Raw genomic sequence first — 19332 nt, forward strand, 5'->3', positions numbered from 1 at the left:
GCATTCCTTCCTGCTTCTGAGCTTTGTTGTTATGCCAGGCAGAAGGAAGAGAATTATTTAGCAGGGCTGTGTGAATAATTGTGGGAGGCAGGGAACCACTGATTAAAACAGGAGTGGGCAAGGCACAGTGGTGATATTGAAGAGGTAGCTATCATGATGAATGCAAAGTTGCCATGCCAAAAATATCATTGAGCTATTATTCTCATATTCACTCCTACCTTCTTTGATAAGTTTATATTGTTTGGAAAACTGGATTTGGATTTCTGCCTCTTGGGCCTTACCCTGTAGTGTAATGAGAACATGGAAAGAAGGAAAGAAGAAATGTGCTTTTAAGAAAAAGGAGCCAGGTGCGGTGGCTCACACCTGTAATCCCAGCACTTTGGGAGGCTGAGGTGGGCGGATCGCAAGGTCAGGAGATCAAGACCATCCTGGCTAACACGGTGAAACCCCGTCTCTACTAAAAATACAAAAAATTAGCCAGGCGTTGTGAAGGTCACCTGTAGTCTCAGCTACTTGGGAGGCTGAGGCAGGAGAATGGCATGAACCCAGGAGGCGGAGCTTGCAGTGAGCTGAGATCTCGCGGCTGCACTCCAGCCTGGGGGACACAGTCAGACTCCGTCTCCAAAAAAAAAAAAAAAAAAAAGGAACAGCATTTTGCAAATGTTAAAACTCGATGTGCCAAGGGCCAGGCTCAGTGGCTCACGCCTGAAATCTCAGCACTTTGGGAGGCTGAGGCAGGCAGATCACGAGGTCAGTAGATCAAGACCATCCTGGCTGACACAGTGAAACCCCATCTCTAATAAAAAAAGAAATACAAAAAATCAAGCCAGGTGTGGTGGCAGGCACCTGTGGTCTCAGCTACTCGGGAGGCTGAAGCAGGAGAATGGCGTGAACCCGGGAGGCAGAGCTTGCAGCAAACTGAGATAGCGCCACTGCACTGCAGCTCTGGGCGACAGAGCGAGACTACGTCTCAAAACAAAACAAAACAAAAACAAAAACTAGATGTGCCAGATGTTCTGTCTTCTGGAGTTAGCTTATCACGACGTCATGTACATCGTTGGCCATGCTTGGATATCAGCACCAATATATATTTTGTGGGAAAAAATATTAGATCTCACTAAATTAGTTGTAACAGACTTCATTCATAACCTAATTTCAAGAAGCAAAGGCACTGTTCAGAAAACAGTTCTTGCTAATACCTTAAGATGCTTCTCCTTCCTGATGAAGTACCTGCTTTTTTTTTAAACCTACAAAAAGGTTAATAGGGCTATATTTGCATGTCAGTTCCATTTTTAGAAGGTAATAGTCTCCAAGTTATAAAGTTGTGATCTCATTGCCATCCTAGAAACTGTTGAGATGACGATGTTAAAAGTAAGGAATTGTAGACTAAAGTGGTTTTGGAGCACTTTAAGCCATGAAACAGTGTAGAGAAATCAGAAGTCCTCTTCCCTACTACAGGAGGCACAGCAATACAATACTGCCACTTCACAGAGCCTGAATAGGTGAATATTTACTTTCTTACGTCTAAGACCTAAATATTTCCTGGGTTTGCTTATGCTCGAGGATATTTTCTAATCTATTTTTTCAAATAATGACAACTTATCTCATGTGTGATACCATGTATGTACTCATTGGGTTTCAGCATTATTCTTTTAAAAAGGGCAGATCATGAGGTCAGGAGATAGAGACCATCCTGGCTAACACGGTGAAAACCCGTCTCTACTAAAAAATACAAAAAATTAGCTGGGCGTGGTGGCGGGCGCCTGTAGTCCCAGCTACTTAGGAGGCTGAGGCAGGAGAATGGTGTGAAACCAGGAGGCGGAACTTGCAGTGAGCCAAGATCACACCACTGCACTCCAGCTTGGAGACAGAGTGAGACTCCATCTCAAAAAAAAAAAAAGTAATTAATAGATATACAATATATTTGAGTAATTGCAGTTCCCTGACTACGAGAGGGGAAGCCTATGTTTTCATTTGTTCAGGTCCTCTCAGGGCATACATTAGAACTGTTTTTGTGATTGAAAGGATGGTTCATCTTGTCCTTGAATGACCAGTTAGGTGGTTGGTGATACAAGCAGAGAGTAGAGCTACAACACTGACCACAAAGGAGGTCTATCATAAACCCTCGCTTCCTTCATTGCTTTTGCTACTGCTACCAGCCAGCAGGTCACCCTGCCATTGTATTTAGATTGTATTTAGGGTAGAACTTCAGCTAATGGCTGATAATGGTCAGCACTTTACTAGACTCAATTAGGACCATTGGGTTCACTAATAGTTTCTGTTAGGAAAAGGAACCATTAGCTAACTAAACCACTCTATTGGGCAGAAGTACCAAGATCAACATAATGCTGATTTTCAGATTGTGTTGAGTGGAAACTGGTTGCCTGGTGTGTTCTTAGCTGGTATGAGGAGAGCTTTCCTAACAAGGCAAGGATGGGACCTTTAGATTGCTGCTCTTTTTTTCTGCTTTATTAGAATATTAGCTTCCCGAGAATATGTCTCCATTTTACAAGGCAACACTTCAGCCTTTCTTCATCACCACCCACCCTTCTTGAAAACTTTCCCCTTTGCTACCTCACTTTCATATTTATGCATTCATATCTGTTATTCTAGCTACTTCACAGCGATGACTCCAAGTCTCACAAAGGCATATAAACACGTTGAAAGTATTCATATGTCTCCTCTTCTGTTTTGTCCCCTGTACTTGAGTAACTCTTAGAATTTCATAGCATAGCTTGGAATTAAGACCTCAGTGCAGATCAACTGGATTTTTATTTACATTAATATCCTGTGACATCAGTAATATCCAGTTGATTCATTTTAGTAGCTTTCTATTTCTCTTAGTCTCATTAGTTGTGCTTTAGCAGTTTCTCCAAATGTTAAAGCTTTTGCATAATAATGTAAAAATTCCAAAATAATTAGGGATAAGTGTCCTAATAATAATTAGGGTAAGTATCTTAATAAAACATTATCCCTTCCAATTACACTGTCTTTTTGTGTAAGGGAATAACTGTTAATTTTGGATAATCAAACAGACATAAACTAAATTGGTTAAAAATACTTTGAATGGCTGGGCACGGTGGCTTACACCTGTAATCCCAGCACTTTGGGAGGTTGAGGTGGGCGGATCATGAGGTCAGGAGTTCAAGACCAGCTTGGTAAATATGGTGAAACTTCGTCTCTACTAAAAATACAAAAATTAGCCTGGCATAGTGGCGGACACCTGAAATCCCATCTACTTGGAAGGCTGAGGCAGGAGAATCGGTTGAACCCGGGAGGCGGAGGTTGCAGTGAGCTGAGATTGTGCCACTGCACTCTGGCGTGGACGACAGAGCGAGACTCCATCCCCTACCCTCCCGCCAAAAAAAAAAAAAAAAGGCTTTGAATGTTGGCTCTCCCATCATTTGCATTTTTGTAGCAGATTGCTTTTTCAGGCCACCAGCAGAATATGAAAATTCCTTGTGCATCCTGTGCTGAAGTATTCCTTTCTTTGGCAATTCTAATGAAAACACATGAGGGAAAAGGTGACTTTCTATTCTTTCCTATCAGATAGTACTTGCTTCTCAAATAATGAACACTCTATAGTGCAAGAGACACATAGAGCACATAGAACTAACTGCTGGTTCTCCTTTCCTGGTAATTTAGTGCAAACTCAGACATTTTAGAATGGCTTTCCTTCCTTACATGGCCCAACCAATCTGTCTTGTTGTATGATTGGGACTATGTAAACAAGTGATACCTGCTACCAACCTTAGAATGCCTAAACTTGAAAGGCAGCTGTCAGATTTCTTTTCTTTCCAGGGTGCCCCTTGCATTCTCTGCCAAAATCCTTTTCACAAGGGGTTCTTGACACTCCGTGAGACGCACAGTCACATCTATAATCACTGTAAAAGTAATTATAATTGTTAGCTTTTAAAATCAAGTGGTAGGGTGGATAATTCAAGTCACTTTCTTATTTTTGATAGAAATGTGAGGTATGAGGCAGTAAGAGTGAGTTAGCCTCTCTCTGGAGTGAAGACTTTTCTTGAAAGCTGGAGGGGAATGGATGTGAATTATCTGTGCCCCTGTGAAGCTGTGGCCTGATGGGAGGGACAGGAGGAGCTGGGAGTGTGTTATCAAATGTCCTGAGCTTCCTGAGGCTCTGCTGTTGGGGGTTTCATGCTGTGAAGACTGGTGAATCTTAACATGACACAAAGGAAGAAAAGCAAGGAGACCTTGGAGCCATTCACAGGCATCTCAGGTGTGAGGAAATTCATGAGAGGCTTTCAGGATTCTCCTGTTTACTGCTTGAAGAGCTCATTTTGCAATGACTCAATGGTGAAAGGATTTCTTGTTTGATATTCTTTTTTTTTAAATGAAGTCCTCACTGCATTTCATTCATTTTTTCAACATTCATTGTTGGTTTTGCCCAAAGTGAAAAACGAAAGGTTTGGTTTTTAATCTGTGCATGGTGCAGGTTTAGGCTTCTGTGATGGTGGCTGGGGGGCTGCTGAGTGGGGAAGGTCAAGGGGACTGGCTCTAGACACCCACTATTGGGTGCTGGCACTTGTCTACCTGAATCTCTTTTATACAGTGGTGGTTTGACTACGATTTTTGTTTTTTCTGAAAGTTTATTGCTTGAAAAATGTCTGAGAGCCATTGCCTTAGGGAATTGGTGTTATTCCTCTAAATCACTCTTTGAAGAAGCATTTTGAATCGTTCACATCTCAAAGAGATGAAATATGTGACTTTTTTCCTATATGTCACTGAGTCACAAGTCCTGCCTGTTTGGAATGCTTGGAATTCTTAAAAAACAAAATGCATCTCTGCTATGTAAAGGTTTTTCTATTATAAAAATATTTTTACATTATATGTATATTTTATAACTTTGACTTCATAGCCTATAGGCATGTAACTCCTTAGTTTTAAGGAGTAAAAACTTTCGTACTGTTTATAGTAGAGATAATTATGTTTCACATGGTCTTGATTACCACAATTTTTAGTTCTACCTTCAAAAGAAGACTATTTCTAAGAAATATCTAATTATAGGTATTCAATTATGGATAATAATTGAGGTATTATTAGAGGAATCCAATGTGTCTTTCAAGAGTATCCAATTAATTTCTAAGAGGTATCCAATTATGTCTTTGTTTTTCAAGAGTACATTAAAACTTTGGCCTGTTTAATGTTTCCTTCTAAAAAAAAATATAGAGTAAGACTGAGAAATACTTGGATTTCTTGAAGAGTACCTAGATCTCTTGCTAGGTCAGAACATCAGGATTGACTATTCACACCAGATACAAATGGCTAAGCGTATTTGACATTTGGGGTGTGGAGTGGTTCTGGCCTGTGTTATTACCCCTTTTCCCCTACTCAGGAAGCATTTACTACCACGTTTATTCTTGTTGTTTTACTTGGGATTTCTTTTGAAAGAAAGATAATTCAGAATAGGTTGCATAAGCAGTGAAGCAGTGTTGAGAATGTAGAGATGAGAAGACAGCAGTTGGGGAAGTTGGTGGGACTGTGTGCCATGAGCCGCGGAGTATTGGAGACACAAGCTAATGATAGTTGTTAAGCATGAACTGGGAGGAAGGAAAAGGTAAAGTCATTCATTTTTACCCCTACGTTTATCATAAAGAGAGGTTTTTTAAAAAAACTCAAAATCCTGAATTCGACGTGCAGGTCTATTTGAATTTAATTTGCTCTTGGATGACAGCTCCTCAGTAGTTAATGGAATATCGCTGTGTCTTGAACTTTATCAGGCCTTTGCTGAGAAAAAACCATGCCTTCCACATGGAAACTAACCATTAGTTAGCTTCCTATTTAATTATTTTGAATCAGGTTTTCTGGTACTGAGTGCTGGGAGTAGGTGAAAAACCTTAAATGCTTCAGGTTGCTAGAGTTAGTAATTGTTGACTTTCTGGTATGACATTAAGAAAGTGAATATGGACAGATTGACAAGCAAATATCTCATTTATTTTTTTTTCTTTCCATCTAATCAAATTTGATTTTCCTCTACTTGTTTTAGTACTTTTGTACTTACCTATTGAGACTTAAGCTGTTGTGGGACTAGGTAGCAAATGATTACATGTAATTTCTTTTGTCCGAAAATTAAGAGGAAAAGAGCTTGGTTCTTGTAGGGGGAGGTATATTTGCAATTATTTCTATGGTAGAATTTATTAGAATTGGCCACTCTTTAAAAATAGTAAGAACTATAGGATTTTGCTTTTGTTTAATCAGAACATGAAATTTCCTGATGTGATATGAAATATGAATATGTAGAGAAATTATTTTCACAATTATTTAGTCTCTGTTAAAGATTCAGAATAAAAACAATCTAGTAGAGGAACTTTGCCAGCAGTTTTTATTTTTCATCTAAAGACATATTTTCCCATAGTCATGCCATGTGTAGAGACAAATTTTGTTCCTGTACAGCTTTGACCTTAAGGATAACTGTAGTCATGGACTTCCAACTCTTTTCCTCTTTCTATCCCCCTTCCTCCTTTCTTTCCCTGCTTCATCTGTTCATGTGATATCCACGTAAGGCAGCTCTGGTGTAATGGATCTGGCACTGGGCTTGGTGGCCTCAGAAGGTTGAGGATTGTGTTCTGCTCTGCCATGTACAAGCTCTGAGAACTCTGGCAGATTACCTAACTTCTCAGTACCACAATTAATCTATAAAATGAGGAAAACAATTATTTCATCACCTCAAGCAGAAACTCTGTACCCATTGAACATGCCAGGTGAGGAAGCGTACCCTGACTCGGGAGGTGGAGTCGGGAGGGTCATGTCAGCCCAGGAGTTCGAGGCTGCAGTGAGCTATGTTTGTTCCACTGCACTTGAGCCTGGGCAATAGAGAGAGACCCTGTCTCTAGGAGGAAAACCCCACAAACAGTAACTCTTCATTTCCCCCTCCTACTGGTCCCTGATAATCTCTATTCTACTTTTTGTCTCTCAGAATTTGACTACTCTAGGTACCTCATTTAAGTGGAATCATATAATATTTGATTTTCTGTCTGGTTTATTTCAGTTAGGCGATGTCTTCAAGGTTCATCTATGTTGTAGCATGTGTCAGAATTTTATTTCCTTTTATTCCATTGTATGTATGTATATATACCACATTTTGTTTGTTCTTCTGTCTTTTTAATTTTTAATTTTTTGAGATGAAGTTTCGTTCTGTCACCCAGGCTGGAGGGCGGTGGCACAATCTTGACTCACTGCAACCTCTGCCTCCTGGGTTCAAGTGATTCTCCCACCTCAACTTCCTGAGTAGCTGGGATTACAGATGTGCCACTGTGTCTGGCTAATTTTGTATTTTTGTATTTTTTTAAATTTTGTATTTTTAGTAGAGACAAGGTTTCACCATGTTGGCCAGGCTGGTCTTGAACTCTTGACCTCAAGTGATCCACCTGCCTCAGCCTCCCACAGTGTTGGGATTACAGGCGTGAGCCACTGCGCCCAGCCTCATTCTTCTGTTGATAGACACTTGGATCACCTCCACTGTTTGGCTATTATGAATAATGTTGCTATGAACATGGGTGTACGAATATCTCTTTGAGACCTTGCTTTCAGTTCTTTTGGATATATACCCAGAAGTGGAATTGCTGGATCATATGTTACCTCTTTGTTTAACTTTTTGAATGACATTCTATTTTTAAGTACTTTTTGAGTCTGTTGAATTGATTGTAGTGATGCAACTCCTAAATACGTTTGCTCATAGTGATATTTCCCGCCGCCCACCTTTATTAAGGTATAATTGATAAGTTACATTTGCAGTATACAGTGTGATGTTTTGCTATATGTATACATTGTGAAATGCTTAAATCAAGCTAATGAACATCATCACTTCACATTGTTTTGTGTATGTGTGGTGAGATCATTTAAAATCTCTCGGCCATTACAGTGTATTATTACTAACTCTGGTCACCATGTTATATGAGAGCTTCCCAGAACTTATTCATCTCATCTAAATGAAACTTTGTAAGCTTGACCAACATCTCCCCATTCTCACCCCACCTTGGTGATCTTTTAATTTCCATAGCTCATATGATATGAATCAGGACAGTGAAGTCAGCTTAAATTTCAGGACTTCAGGGACACCTTGCTGAGGTAGGTGAACCACTCTCTAGCCCATGGTTCCCAGAAGTGCATTAGCTGTAAGTTTCGGGATAACTGAGGGTGAGAATTTGATCAACTGACCTCCAGATGTGTTGGCTAAACAATAGCTTTATCAATCCATATAGTATTTTCTGCTTTGGACCTTTCTATAGGGATTGAGGAGACTGAAGAACGCTGAAGACAGGCTGATGGGCTCAGCTGGTAGGCTCCACTATCTCGCCATGACTGCTGAAAATCCCCCTGGAGATCTGGCTCCGGCCCCCCTCATCACTTGCAAACTTTGCCTGTGTGAGCAGTCTGTGGACAAGATGACCACACTCCAGGAATGCCGGTGCATCTTTTGCACAGCTGTAAGTTTTCCTTGATGCTTTCACTATGAGAAAATACAAAGGGAAAATTATAAAAGTAGGATATATTTCTGTGGTTTACTGAGAAGCCAAAGTTTGCTACAATATGATCCTGCTTTGGAAAGCATTTCATCTTTGAATCTATTTCCAAATAGTATCTTAAATGGTAAATCCTGGGTTTACTTGTTTTAGCTAAGTATAATGTATGTTTGAAATTTAATTATTGGTTGAATAAATAGTGTTTCTGATAAGGTTCAAACTATGCAATAGAATAGAAAAATTTTAACATGGTGGCTGGGCGTGGTGCCTCACACCTGTAATCCCAGCACTTTGGGAGGCCGAGGCGGGCGGATCACAAGGTCAGAAGATCGAGACCATCCTGGCTAACACGGTGAAACCCCGTCTCTACTAAAAACACAAAAAATTAGCCGGGCGTGGTGGCGGGTGCCTGTAGTCCCAGCTACTCAGGAGGCTGAGGCAGGAGAATGGTGTGAACCTGGGAGGCGGAGCTTGCAGTGAGCCAAGATCACACCAGTGCACTCCAGCCTGGGTGACAGAGCGAGACTCCGTCTCAAAAAAAAAAAAAAAAATTAACATGCTGTAGTTAACTACCACCTATAAGAAACTCACCAGGTATTTTAAATGATAAGAGAAGTCAGGTAGTAATTTATGTACTGAATTTTCATTCATATACTTGTTCATCTTCTACAACGCACAAGGTATAAATTGTACTTTGTCATAGCTTCTTTTATTCTGTTTTCACAATATGCTGAATGCTTCTTATTCCACTTAATGAGAGCCCTATAGACCTGCAGAAGTGGGCTTTATCTCTTTTAGTGTGACACCTGGTATCGACACTTGTGACCTTTACTGCCGCTTTTCCTCGAAGGTTGGTTGGTTAAGGTATAAAGGTAGGAAACAGACTGAGTTCCTGTAGGATTTAGTGATGACAGAGACTAGCATTGTTCATTTAATCAACAAATACCTATTGAGCAGGAACTATGTCCCAGGACTGGTTCTAGGCACCGGGATTTATCAGTTAAGGAAACAAAACCCAGCAAAGTTTCTTGCTTTTAGGAGCTTACATTCTATCCAAGAACATTATGTAGGAGTTCAGGGCTGAGAGGATGTTGCTGTTTTAGGTGGGGGGTCAGAAGTAGGCTTTGCTGAGGAGTAATGTTTGTGCGGCTTCTCCTTCCTCTTGTTGTTAGTGTGTGTTGCTTTATAGGAAGTGAGGAAATGGCCTTGTTGTCTGAGAGTAACTTCAGTTTCCTTTGGTCTTGCTTTGTTTCTGAAGGCTGTCCTTCAAAACAATTATTTCTCTGACTTTCTAACCCTTGCTAATCCTTGAAACAAATGAGTCAGAAACAACATTTGGTGAAAACCAGGATGCACATATTTTGCTGAGGGTTACTGCTGTTTTAAAAGAATTCAATTTTTGCTATGACATTTAATAGTGCAGAATTTAAGTGTGTGCGTCAACATTGGGGAAATAATACACGGTGAAGGTTGTATTTCATCTTCACAGGGAGCTAACCCTGTCCTGTTACTGTTTCAATAGATTTTAGTTCCTGATTCAAAACAGCATTGCTACTTCTCATTTCTGTTTCAGCAATTTGAGGGTAGGAGTTAGTACCGTTAGCTTATTCAGTCATCTAGATTCACACTTCCTCATTGTTAGGGAGTGCTCAAAAGCAGAAAGTCAAATGGCTTAATATTTTTGGTATCCATCAATTTTGGATCTTTTTGCACCTAGAAACATTAACTTTCCCTGGCATCCTGTTACCCTATTACCTGTGAGCTGCCAAAATAGTAAGCAATGTATGATTACCTTAGCGTCTGTAAAATTGTAATTTGAATCAGACTCGCCTGAAATACTACTCTAACTTTCTTTTGGTTAGAGATTTATTTCTGCTTTTTAAAAAAATGACTTAAAATGTATCTTACACTTCCCAGACTTTATTTTGCATCTATATTACAGTGTCAAATGTTTTGTGTTTTTGAGACTAAAAAGAAATTTGTAACTTTTTAATATGCCACATACTACTGACTTCTACTTTTAAATAGGATTGGATGACATCTCCCAATTGCTTGTGCCTACCATATATTTAAAATGGCTTTACTGAGAACCACCCCCCTGCCCCAGGGAGTATCCACATGTAATGATCTTCCTGCTAGATTTGATGTTATGCTGGTATATACTGGTATATGTAATGTGTGTATTTTTTCTTTTCATGTTAGATGGATAATGTGCTTACTGTGTAACAAGGTTTTGCATATCTTACGTGACTGTGGGAAACCAATCATCACTCTTATGAACTACAAAAGGATCTATACTGGAATAGTTTCTTGGATTTAATAAAGCTTTAACAACATTCTGTCATTGTTCTGTCTTCTGTAAGAGGCATCCCTGGCCATTTTGCTGCGAGCCTAGCTTTTTTTTTTTCCCCCCAGGATTGCCACACTCCAATTCCAGCTGTACCCCAACTCAGCTGTGTAATTGGGCACATGGTAAATCTCTTTGGGCCTCTGATTTTTCATGTGTAAAATGAAGGTGCTAGGATCCTTCACAGTGCTCCAAAGAGGGGGCAGTATACTCTGGGTATGCAGAGGGACAGATGTGGAATATTTGACTTGACCATTGAATGTTAATCAGTTATTTCCTTATCTTTAGAGAGACCTGGCCTTTAAATGGATGCCCCCACCCCAAGTGTGTTCCATAGACCACCAGCTCTGGGAAACAGAGATATCCTCGAATGAAATGTTCCATAGTCAAATTAGCTTGGGAACTACAATGTTCTTCTGTTCCTTTCTTGGAGGGATGTAAGGCACATTTGCATTTTAGAGGCTCTGTGAAATCTTGTAGTTAGAGGGAAAGCAGGGGAATCTTGCTTAGCTTCTAGGATGTGAAGCATTTCCATTTGACCCTGCCACCCTTTTGAGTGGAACACCTATTGCCCACAACCGATGCTCTGAAGAACACTGCTTTAAATTATTTCATGTAGGTGATTCTTGATTTAAATAACATCCAGGGAAAGGAATGTGGTAGATGTTGTTTCACATAAACCATCAATATTATCTAGGTTCTTGTTAAAGGATGTTCTAGCTGTGAAGATGGTTTCTGCTAGACTATTTGCTCAGCTTTAATATGGAGAATAAAGTGTAATATAAAGTAAGAGAAGCTTTGGGAGGCCGAGACGGGCGGATCACGAGGTCAGGAGATCGAGACCATCCTGGCTAACATGGTGAAACCCCGTCTCTACTAAAAAATACAAAAAACTAGCCGGGTGAGGTGGTGGGCGCCTGTAGTCCCAGCTACTCGGGAGGCTGAGGCAGGAGAATGGTGTAAATCCGGGAGGCGGAGCTTGCAGTGATCTGAGATCCGGCCACTGCACTCCAGCCCGGACGACAGAGCCAGACTCCGTCAAAAAAAAAAAAAAAAAAAAAAAAAAAAAAAAAAAAAGAGAAGCTGCATATACAGGAAAAATGGGGCATAGTTCTTACTGGCATGACTGACGTCATAGAACATGAGTTGTATTACAGAACCAAAGAGGTTGATGTCTTGGGGTTACAGAAAAAAAGATGTAGCATAATTACTTGTTCTATTTTGAAGGTTAAATATCTTAGGGATGTTTGTCTATTAATGACATGGAAAGAGTATCTGTTTCTCCCTTCTTCTCTTTTGCCTGTATATTTAAATAACCCAAATATGACAATTCTAACTTTCCTTTTCTGGGTTTGCAACACGTTCTTTCAGATAATGCCACACAATGTTAATTCAAGCGAAATAAATTCACAAGTCAGTTATCAAAGTAATGGAAATTTGTGGGTTTGCTCCCTTATGTACAATATTTGCTTCTGATTTATTTTAGAAGTGATTTCTGTCAGCCGTGAATTAAGGAATAGTGAAAACACAGTTGTTGCTTGTTTTTATAACCTAGATAATTTCACCTGAAAAGAGTCGGTATGTTGGGCATGGCCTATTTACCTTTCAGATTAAATACAGGATGTGCTAAGCAAAAAGAAAATAAAGTCCAGCCATATTCTTGCCTTTTTTCCATTACGTTCTATTGGCTCTAGGTAGTTAGAACTTCTTTTACTATTCATTTCTTGGAGCCAAATGGATTTTCCAATGTTTAAAAAGTGAGAGGAAATATAAAACATTTTAGACCAAGCCCTTCTTTCCCTTGGGGCCTGTCGGGTGACCTTTAAGAAAAGCCCAGAGTTGGTTTGGGAGACTGTCTTGGTCCATTTTGCATTACTATAACAGAATACAGAGGCTAGGTAATTTATAAAGAAAAGATATTGATTTAGCTCACAGTTTTGCAGGTGGGAAGTTAGAGAAGCATGGTGCTGGCATCTACTTGGCTTCTGGTGAGGGTCTCATGCTAGGTCAAAACACAGCAGAGAAGGTCAAAGGGAAAGTGGACATGTGCAAAGAGACAAAACCCAAAGGCCATCCTGGCTTTGTAACAACTCACTCTGGCAGGAACTATTAAGAATTCATTCCCTCAAGAACTAATTCATTCCCAGCAGAGCACGAACTCAGTCACTACCCAGAGAGTGGCACCAAGCCATTCCCCAACTAGGACCCACCTCCCAACACTACCACATTGGAGATCAAATTTCAATGTGAATTTTGGTGGGGACACACAAACCATATCCAAACCATAGCAGAGACATCTACCATTTGGGAGGATTTGCAATGTGTATGTGCACACACAGTTTGGTAACTCTCAAATGAAGCATGAATCCGTGGTGGATCTTTCCTGGGTTCTAACTGTTATCTACACTAGGAGAAAGGAATGCCACTTCCTGTTTCCACCTCTGTTTCTCCCTTGCAGTATACCATAGTGCGTTAGAATGCAGATATGGAGATGAGAAGACCCAGGCTGAAGTTCAGGCTTTGTCATTTGATGGTGTATGATTTGAGGCAAGTTGTTTGCCTTCTCTAGACCTTGGTTTCTTTGCCTGTAAGATGGAGGGAGGGAGGCGTTGAGAATACCTACCTTTATTTCCTAAGATCCATCAGTGTGCTGAGCTGTTATGTTCTTCAAAAAGATTTCAGAGAAGGGAAAGCCTATAATAATTTAACTGGCTTCCTCACTAGCCTTTAATAAAAAAGTGGTTATATGGGTAATTACAACCTCACTAGTATTCTGAGATACCCAGAGATTAGCAGTTAAGATAGAGAGAAATGTCTCTTTTGGATTTGTTCAAAGTGTGGCTTTGAAATATTTAAACCAAATATCTAGAATTAGAACTTACAGGGAAAAAAAGCGTCAATACTGCTTTGACAGTAAATAGATGAGCACATTTCTGGTGGGTATAAAAGATGCAGATGAAAGGATGTTTCAAAGTACCATATATTTAAGAACTTGCTTACTTCCAATAACATAATAATATAATTACTTGTTGGCTTGATATGTTAGTCTAGTATCATTTTAAGTACCTGGTATTGAGAACTCTCTGGAACCACCAGAAATAATGAGGGATCTTACTCAAGGCCAATGTCACAGAACGATTTTCTGTCCCCTCTTCTGGTCATGAGACCTGCCAACCTTTCCCAAAGCTTTTAAATTCTCCAGCTCCAGATTCCCATGTCTTCTACTACTATTAAATGGGCCGAAGTAAATTCTGCCAGTTCAAAGCACTGTATTATTCTGTTAGTTTCTGGTACCCAAATATGCTTGCTTGCAAGGTTACTTTTTTTCTTTCTTTTTTTTATTTTTATTATTTTTGAGATGGAGTCTCGCTCTGTTGCCCAGGCTGGAGTGCAGTGGTGCGATCTTGGCTCACTGTGACCTCCGCCTCCCGTGTTCAAGTGGTTCTCCTGCCTCAGCCTCTGGAGTAGCTGGGATTACAGGCATGTGCCACCACGCCTGGCTAATTTTTTTTTGTATTTTTAGTAGAGCCAGGGTTTCACCACGTAGGTCAGGCTGGTCTTGAACTCCTGACCTCTTGATCTGCCTGCCTCGGCCTCCCAAAGTGCTGGGATTATAGGCGTGAGCCACCATGCCCAGCACAAGGTTAGTTTTATGCTTTCCCTTAGCTTTGCTTGGGGTGGTTAGCAGTGAATTTATCTTTGTTTGTGAAATAACTTCAATATACTCACTGCTTATATCTATTAAGAGATTTAATGACAATACTATGGTGACTTTTGTATTTATCGGTCAAGTCATAGGTATACAATGCCAATTTTATTGGCACTATATTTTTCCACTGACAACGGAGCCACTGCAGGGTCAGATGGCATCTGTGGAAAAAGAGCAAACAGTAACAGCATGAGAAATGGATTAGAGATGACTCAAGGAGGAGCTGGCTTCCTGGACCTATGATCTCATCCATGCCTAATGCTTACCACTTACTTATTCAAGGAAAGTAGTAAAATGTGGCAAGAGAGGAAAGAACAGCAGAAGAAAACCATACTATTAAGGCCCTAATGTCTTTGTCATAGCATCATAGTCCTAGAATTGGAAGTGACCTTAGATCTTCTAGTTCCCCCACCCTCCTAATGAAAGAAGTCCTTTCTGAGATGCCAGTATGGTTTGGCATTTAAGAGAATGGGTCTCGAGTTTGGTAGCTTAGGCTTTATTTATTCAACAAATATTTGCTGTGTCTTACATAGTTCTGATGGTTTGAATATAGTGGTGAACAATCAGATTAAGCCCTGGTTTTCAAATAACTCAACTTTTAGTATGTGACATAGATGCTAACAAGTAAATACAGAAATCAGGTAATGGTATGTGCTATGGAAAAATAGGGTGAGGGGGGTCGGGAGTGCTGTGGGGAAGGGGGGCTTCTACTTTGTTAGATGATCAGGGAAGTCTCAGTGATAAGGTATTATTTGAGCAGAGACCTGAAGGAAATGGGGAACAAGCCATAAAAATATCTGGGAGAAGAGGGTTGTCGCCAGAGGGAAGCAGTATGGAGGTCTTAAGTTGGGAGTGTGCTTGGTGTATCAAAGAGGCTGGTGTGGCTGGAGAAGTGTGTGTGTGTGTGTGTGTGTGTGTGTGTGTATAGGGGGAGTAGTAGGAGATGAAGGCTAAGTCCTGTAATCAATCTGCTCTTTGAAAGCTGGAGACCCAGGAGAACCAGTGGTGTATTTCCAGTCCAAGTTTGAAGGCTTGAGAACTAGGAGAGCCAATGGTATAAGTCCCAGTCCGAGGGCAGGAGAAAACTGATGTCCCAGCTCAGGCATTCAGGCAGGGAGATGAATTCTTTCCTCTTTTTGTTATTTTTAGGCTCTTAATGGATTGGATGATGCCTGCTCACAATGGGGAGGGTAAACTGCTTTACTCAGTTTACCGATGCAAGTGCTGATTGTATTAGTCTGTTTTCACACTGCTATAAAGAATACCTGAGATCTATAAAGGAAGGAGGTTTAATTGACTCACAGTTCATGGGGAGGCCTCAGGAAACTTACAATCATGGCGGAAGGGGAAGCAGCCACATCTTACACAGTAGCAGGCGAGAAAGAGAGCACCACACTTATCAAACAACCGGATCTCGTGAGAATTCACTATCATGGGAACAGCATGGGGAATACTGCCCCTATAATCCAGTCACCTCCCACCAGGTCCCTCCCTCAACACCTGGGAATTATAATTCAAGATGAGATTTGGGTGGGGACACAGAGCCAAGCTGTCTCACTGATCTTATCCAGAAACACTCACACACACATGCCCAGAAATGAGGCATATAGGAGGCATCCTGTGGCCAGTTTAACACACAAAATTAACCTTTATGCATAGAGAATACACTACAGGAGCCAGGGTGAAAGCAAGAAGACTACTTAGAAGGCAAACATAGTAATCCAGGCCAGAGATGATAGTGGCCTGGAAGCTGGTAATGTCTTTGGGCAGTCTATTGGGTCATTTTCTTTAATATAATATAGGGGAAAGAAATCATCTCATAAGATTATATAGAAGATTACAGTAGATAATCTAGATAAATTACTTAGTACAGTGCCAGAATACAACTAGCATGTATAGCTCTACTCTTTTTAGTGTGGTCATCTAGCTTTTGACTGATAATTTCCAGGATTGGGCCATACTATAGTACTGACTATTCAATTATTGGAAATTTCTAAATTGAAACCATCTTTTGCTCTACATTCATTTGAAACTGGTTTCTATGTAAATTCTGTTAGTGTTACTTCCGCTCTCTAAAATAAAATTGGTTAGAATCTAATTTTACTATTCCTGGTTGAAATCTAATTTTACTCACTAGCTTCATATTATTTGAATGAAGGTTATCTTTTTTTTAGAGGGTGAACGTCAGATGACTCATGAAAAATTCTCCTATAGTGCTCAGTCCAATGTAGGAAATAGTGAGCTATCTCTAGTAGTGAGATAATTAGGCCTGCCTCTAGTTCCAATTCTGTCAATAACTTTATGACTCGAATCAAATAATTTCTCTAGAATTTCCTCATTTGTAAAAATGGTGGCTTGGTTTGGAATTTTTCTTTTTAGTTATTTCTTTCTTTTTTTTTTTTTTTTTTTTTTGAGACGGAGTCTCGCTCTGTCACCCAGGCTGGAGTGCAGTGGCGTGATCTCGGCTCACTGCAAGCTCCGCCTCCCAGGTTCACGCCATTCTCCTGCCTCAGCCTTCCGAGTAGCTGGGACTACAGGCGCCCGCCACCTCACCCGCCCAGTTTTTTGTATTTTTTTAGTGGAGACGGGGTTTCACCGTGTTAGCCAGGATGGTCTCGATCTCCTGACCTCGTGATCCTCCCGTCTCGGCCTCCCAAAGTGCTGGGATTACAGGCTTGAGCCACCACGCCCGGCCTCTTTTTTTTTTTTCAGAGTCTCATTTTGTTGCCCAGGCTGGAGTGCCGTGGTGCAATCTCAGCTCACTGTGACCTTTGCCTCTTGGGTTCAAGTGATTCTCCTGCCTCAGCCTCCTGAGTAGCTGGGATTATAGGTGCCTGCCACCATGCCTGGCTGATTTTTGTACTTTTAGTAGAGATGGGGTTTCACCGTGTTGGCCAGCCTGGTCTCAAACTCATGACCTCAAGTGATCCTCCTGCCTTGGCCTCCCAAAGTGCTGGGATTACAGGTGTGAGCCACTGCACCCAGCCTGGGATTTTTCTAAAACCATGATTTCTTTTTCTTCATCATTTTCTCTTCTTTAAGCTGAGAATCCTCAATTACTTTAACCAGCCAAATTATTTTCCTATGGGAGGTTTCAGTTTGCTAAGGAAGATATATCATTCATCTTACTAGTTACTATTTTAATATGCATTTATCTTCTACAGTTAGGTCCTGTAACCAAATTAGCATGATCTTAGTCCGTTTTGGATGGAAACATGACTGTCGTGGAAACTGTGGCATTCACTTGGATCCCTATTTAGGGCAATGTTTCTGTCCTCCCATTTCCCAGGGACTAGCTTATGGAACAATGCTGATTGCTACAGGGATATAAAGGTCTTTCCCTTTCAGCTTAATGAGGTGCAGATGCAAAGGGCCCTGCCTACCTTCAGAGTACCCTGTTGGATTGCAGGACCAGATGAGGCCCTGGCTGCAGCTGCATGGCGGGTCAGGATCTCCCTCTGCCCACTTGTATTCTCCTTACTTCCTTATAGGCATGACTTTGGTGAGAATATACCCCATAAATCTTCTAAATGGAATTCTCCATCCCTGAATCAATTTCTAGAGAACACAGTTGAAGACACAAATCTGTGAATTATTATTTTTCTTCTCGTAATGCCTCTACCTATATAGTCCAGAAAAGTGTTTCCTTTTTTTTCCTCTGCAAAATGAGCATTTCATGACTTTTACAGGGTCTGCCTTTCATCCCATTGCCTCTAAGTTAACTAACAAAGTATGATATATTCCTTAAGTGTGTTACATTCCTGCTTTATTAGGATATTTACACAATTCTATGTAGAAACTGGAAAGTTTGGCCAGGTGTGGTGGCTCATGCACTTTGGGAAGCCGAGGCGGGCGGATCACTTGAGGCCAGGAATTCGAGACCAGCCTGGCCAACATGGTGAGACCCTGTCTCTACTAAAAATACAAAAATTTGCCAGGCACGGTGGCTCCCAGCTATTTGGGAGGCTGAGGCACGAGAAGTGCTTGAACCTGGGAAGTGGAGGTTGCAGTGAGCTGAGATCTTGCCACAGCACTCGCACTCCAGCGTGGGCACCTGAGTGAGACTCTCAAAAAAAAAAAAAAAAAAAAAGACCCTGGAAAACTCTTCTTTTTCTGGGTACAGCTCTTTGAACATACTTTAATATATTTTACCTTCTTGCCATAGGTCTATTAAGAAATAGTAACTTATGCCCTCCCCCACCCTCTTGGGTTGACAGAATTCCTTTGGGACAAGCTTCACTTGCATAACTTTTTTTTTTTTTTTTTTTTTTTTTTTTGAGATGGAGTTTTGCTCTTGTCCCCCAGGCTGGAGTGCAATGGCATGATCTTGACTCACTGCAACCTCTGCCTCCTGGGTTCATGCAGTTCTCCTGCCCCAGCCTCCTGAGGAGCTGGGATTACAGGCAGGTGCCACCACGCTGGCTCATTTTTGTATTTTTAGTAGAGATGGGGTTTCACCATGTTGGCCAAGCTGGTCGTGATCTCCTGACCTCAAGTGACGTGCCCGCCATGTCCTCCCAAACTGATAGGATTACAGGCGTGAGCCAGTGTGCCCCGGCCTACATAACATTTTTTACTTTGATCATAGACTTCACAAGTACTTTAGGCTTGGTATCAGGAAAAGGAGTGATGTTATAATGTGGAACAGGATTTTATTTCTTTTTTACAAAGAAAGTTATGAAAAGATAGTTCGGTGATGTGTGCTTGTATGTTGTGTAGACTTTTTCGCCCCTTAAGCGTGCCTTTGCTGAAGTTTAATTCTTCAAACCACATATCAGAATGTAATGGGCTGG

The 19332-nt window shown here is 40.8% G+C and overlaps 1 protein-coding gene and 1 pseudogene across 3 annotated transcripts in view; one reads left to right on the forward strand and one right to left on the reverse strand.

Annotated features, from left to right (window-relative positions):
- The window catches only part of RNF144B (ring finger protein 144B), a 185704-nt gene that overhangs the window by 110844 nt on the left and 55528 nt on the right, over positions 1–19332 (forward strand). For all 3 annotated transcript variants that reach the window (XM_050789558.1, XM_050789559.1, XM_050789560.1), the window contains exon 2: positions 8250–8447. In XM_050789558.1, the coding sequence (XP_050645515.1) occupies positions 8286–8447 (162 nt within the window). In that variant the 5' untranslated portion in view covers positions 8250–8285. The remainder of the gene's footprint in view (positions 1–8249; positions 8448–19332) is intronic.
- On the reverse strand, positions 10680–10775 carry LOC126954105 (uncharacterized; annotated as a pseudogene).

Source organism: Macaca thibetana, chromosome 4, assembly GCF_024542745.1.
Source record: "Macaca thibetana thibetana isolate TM-01 chromosome 4, ASM2454274v1, whole genome shotgun sequence".
Lineage (NCBI taxonomy): Eukaryota > Metazoa > Chordata > Mammalia > Primates > Cercopithecidae > Macaca > Macaca thibetana.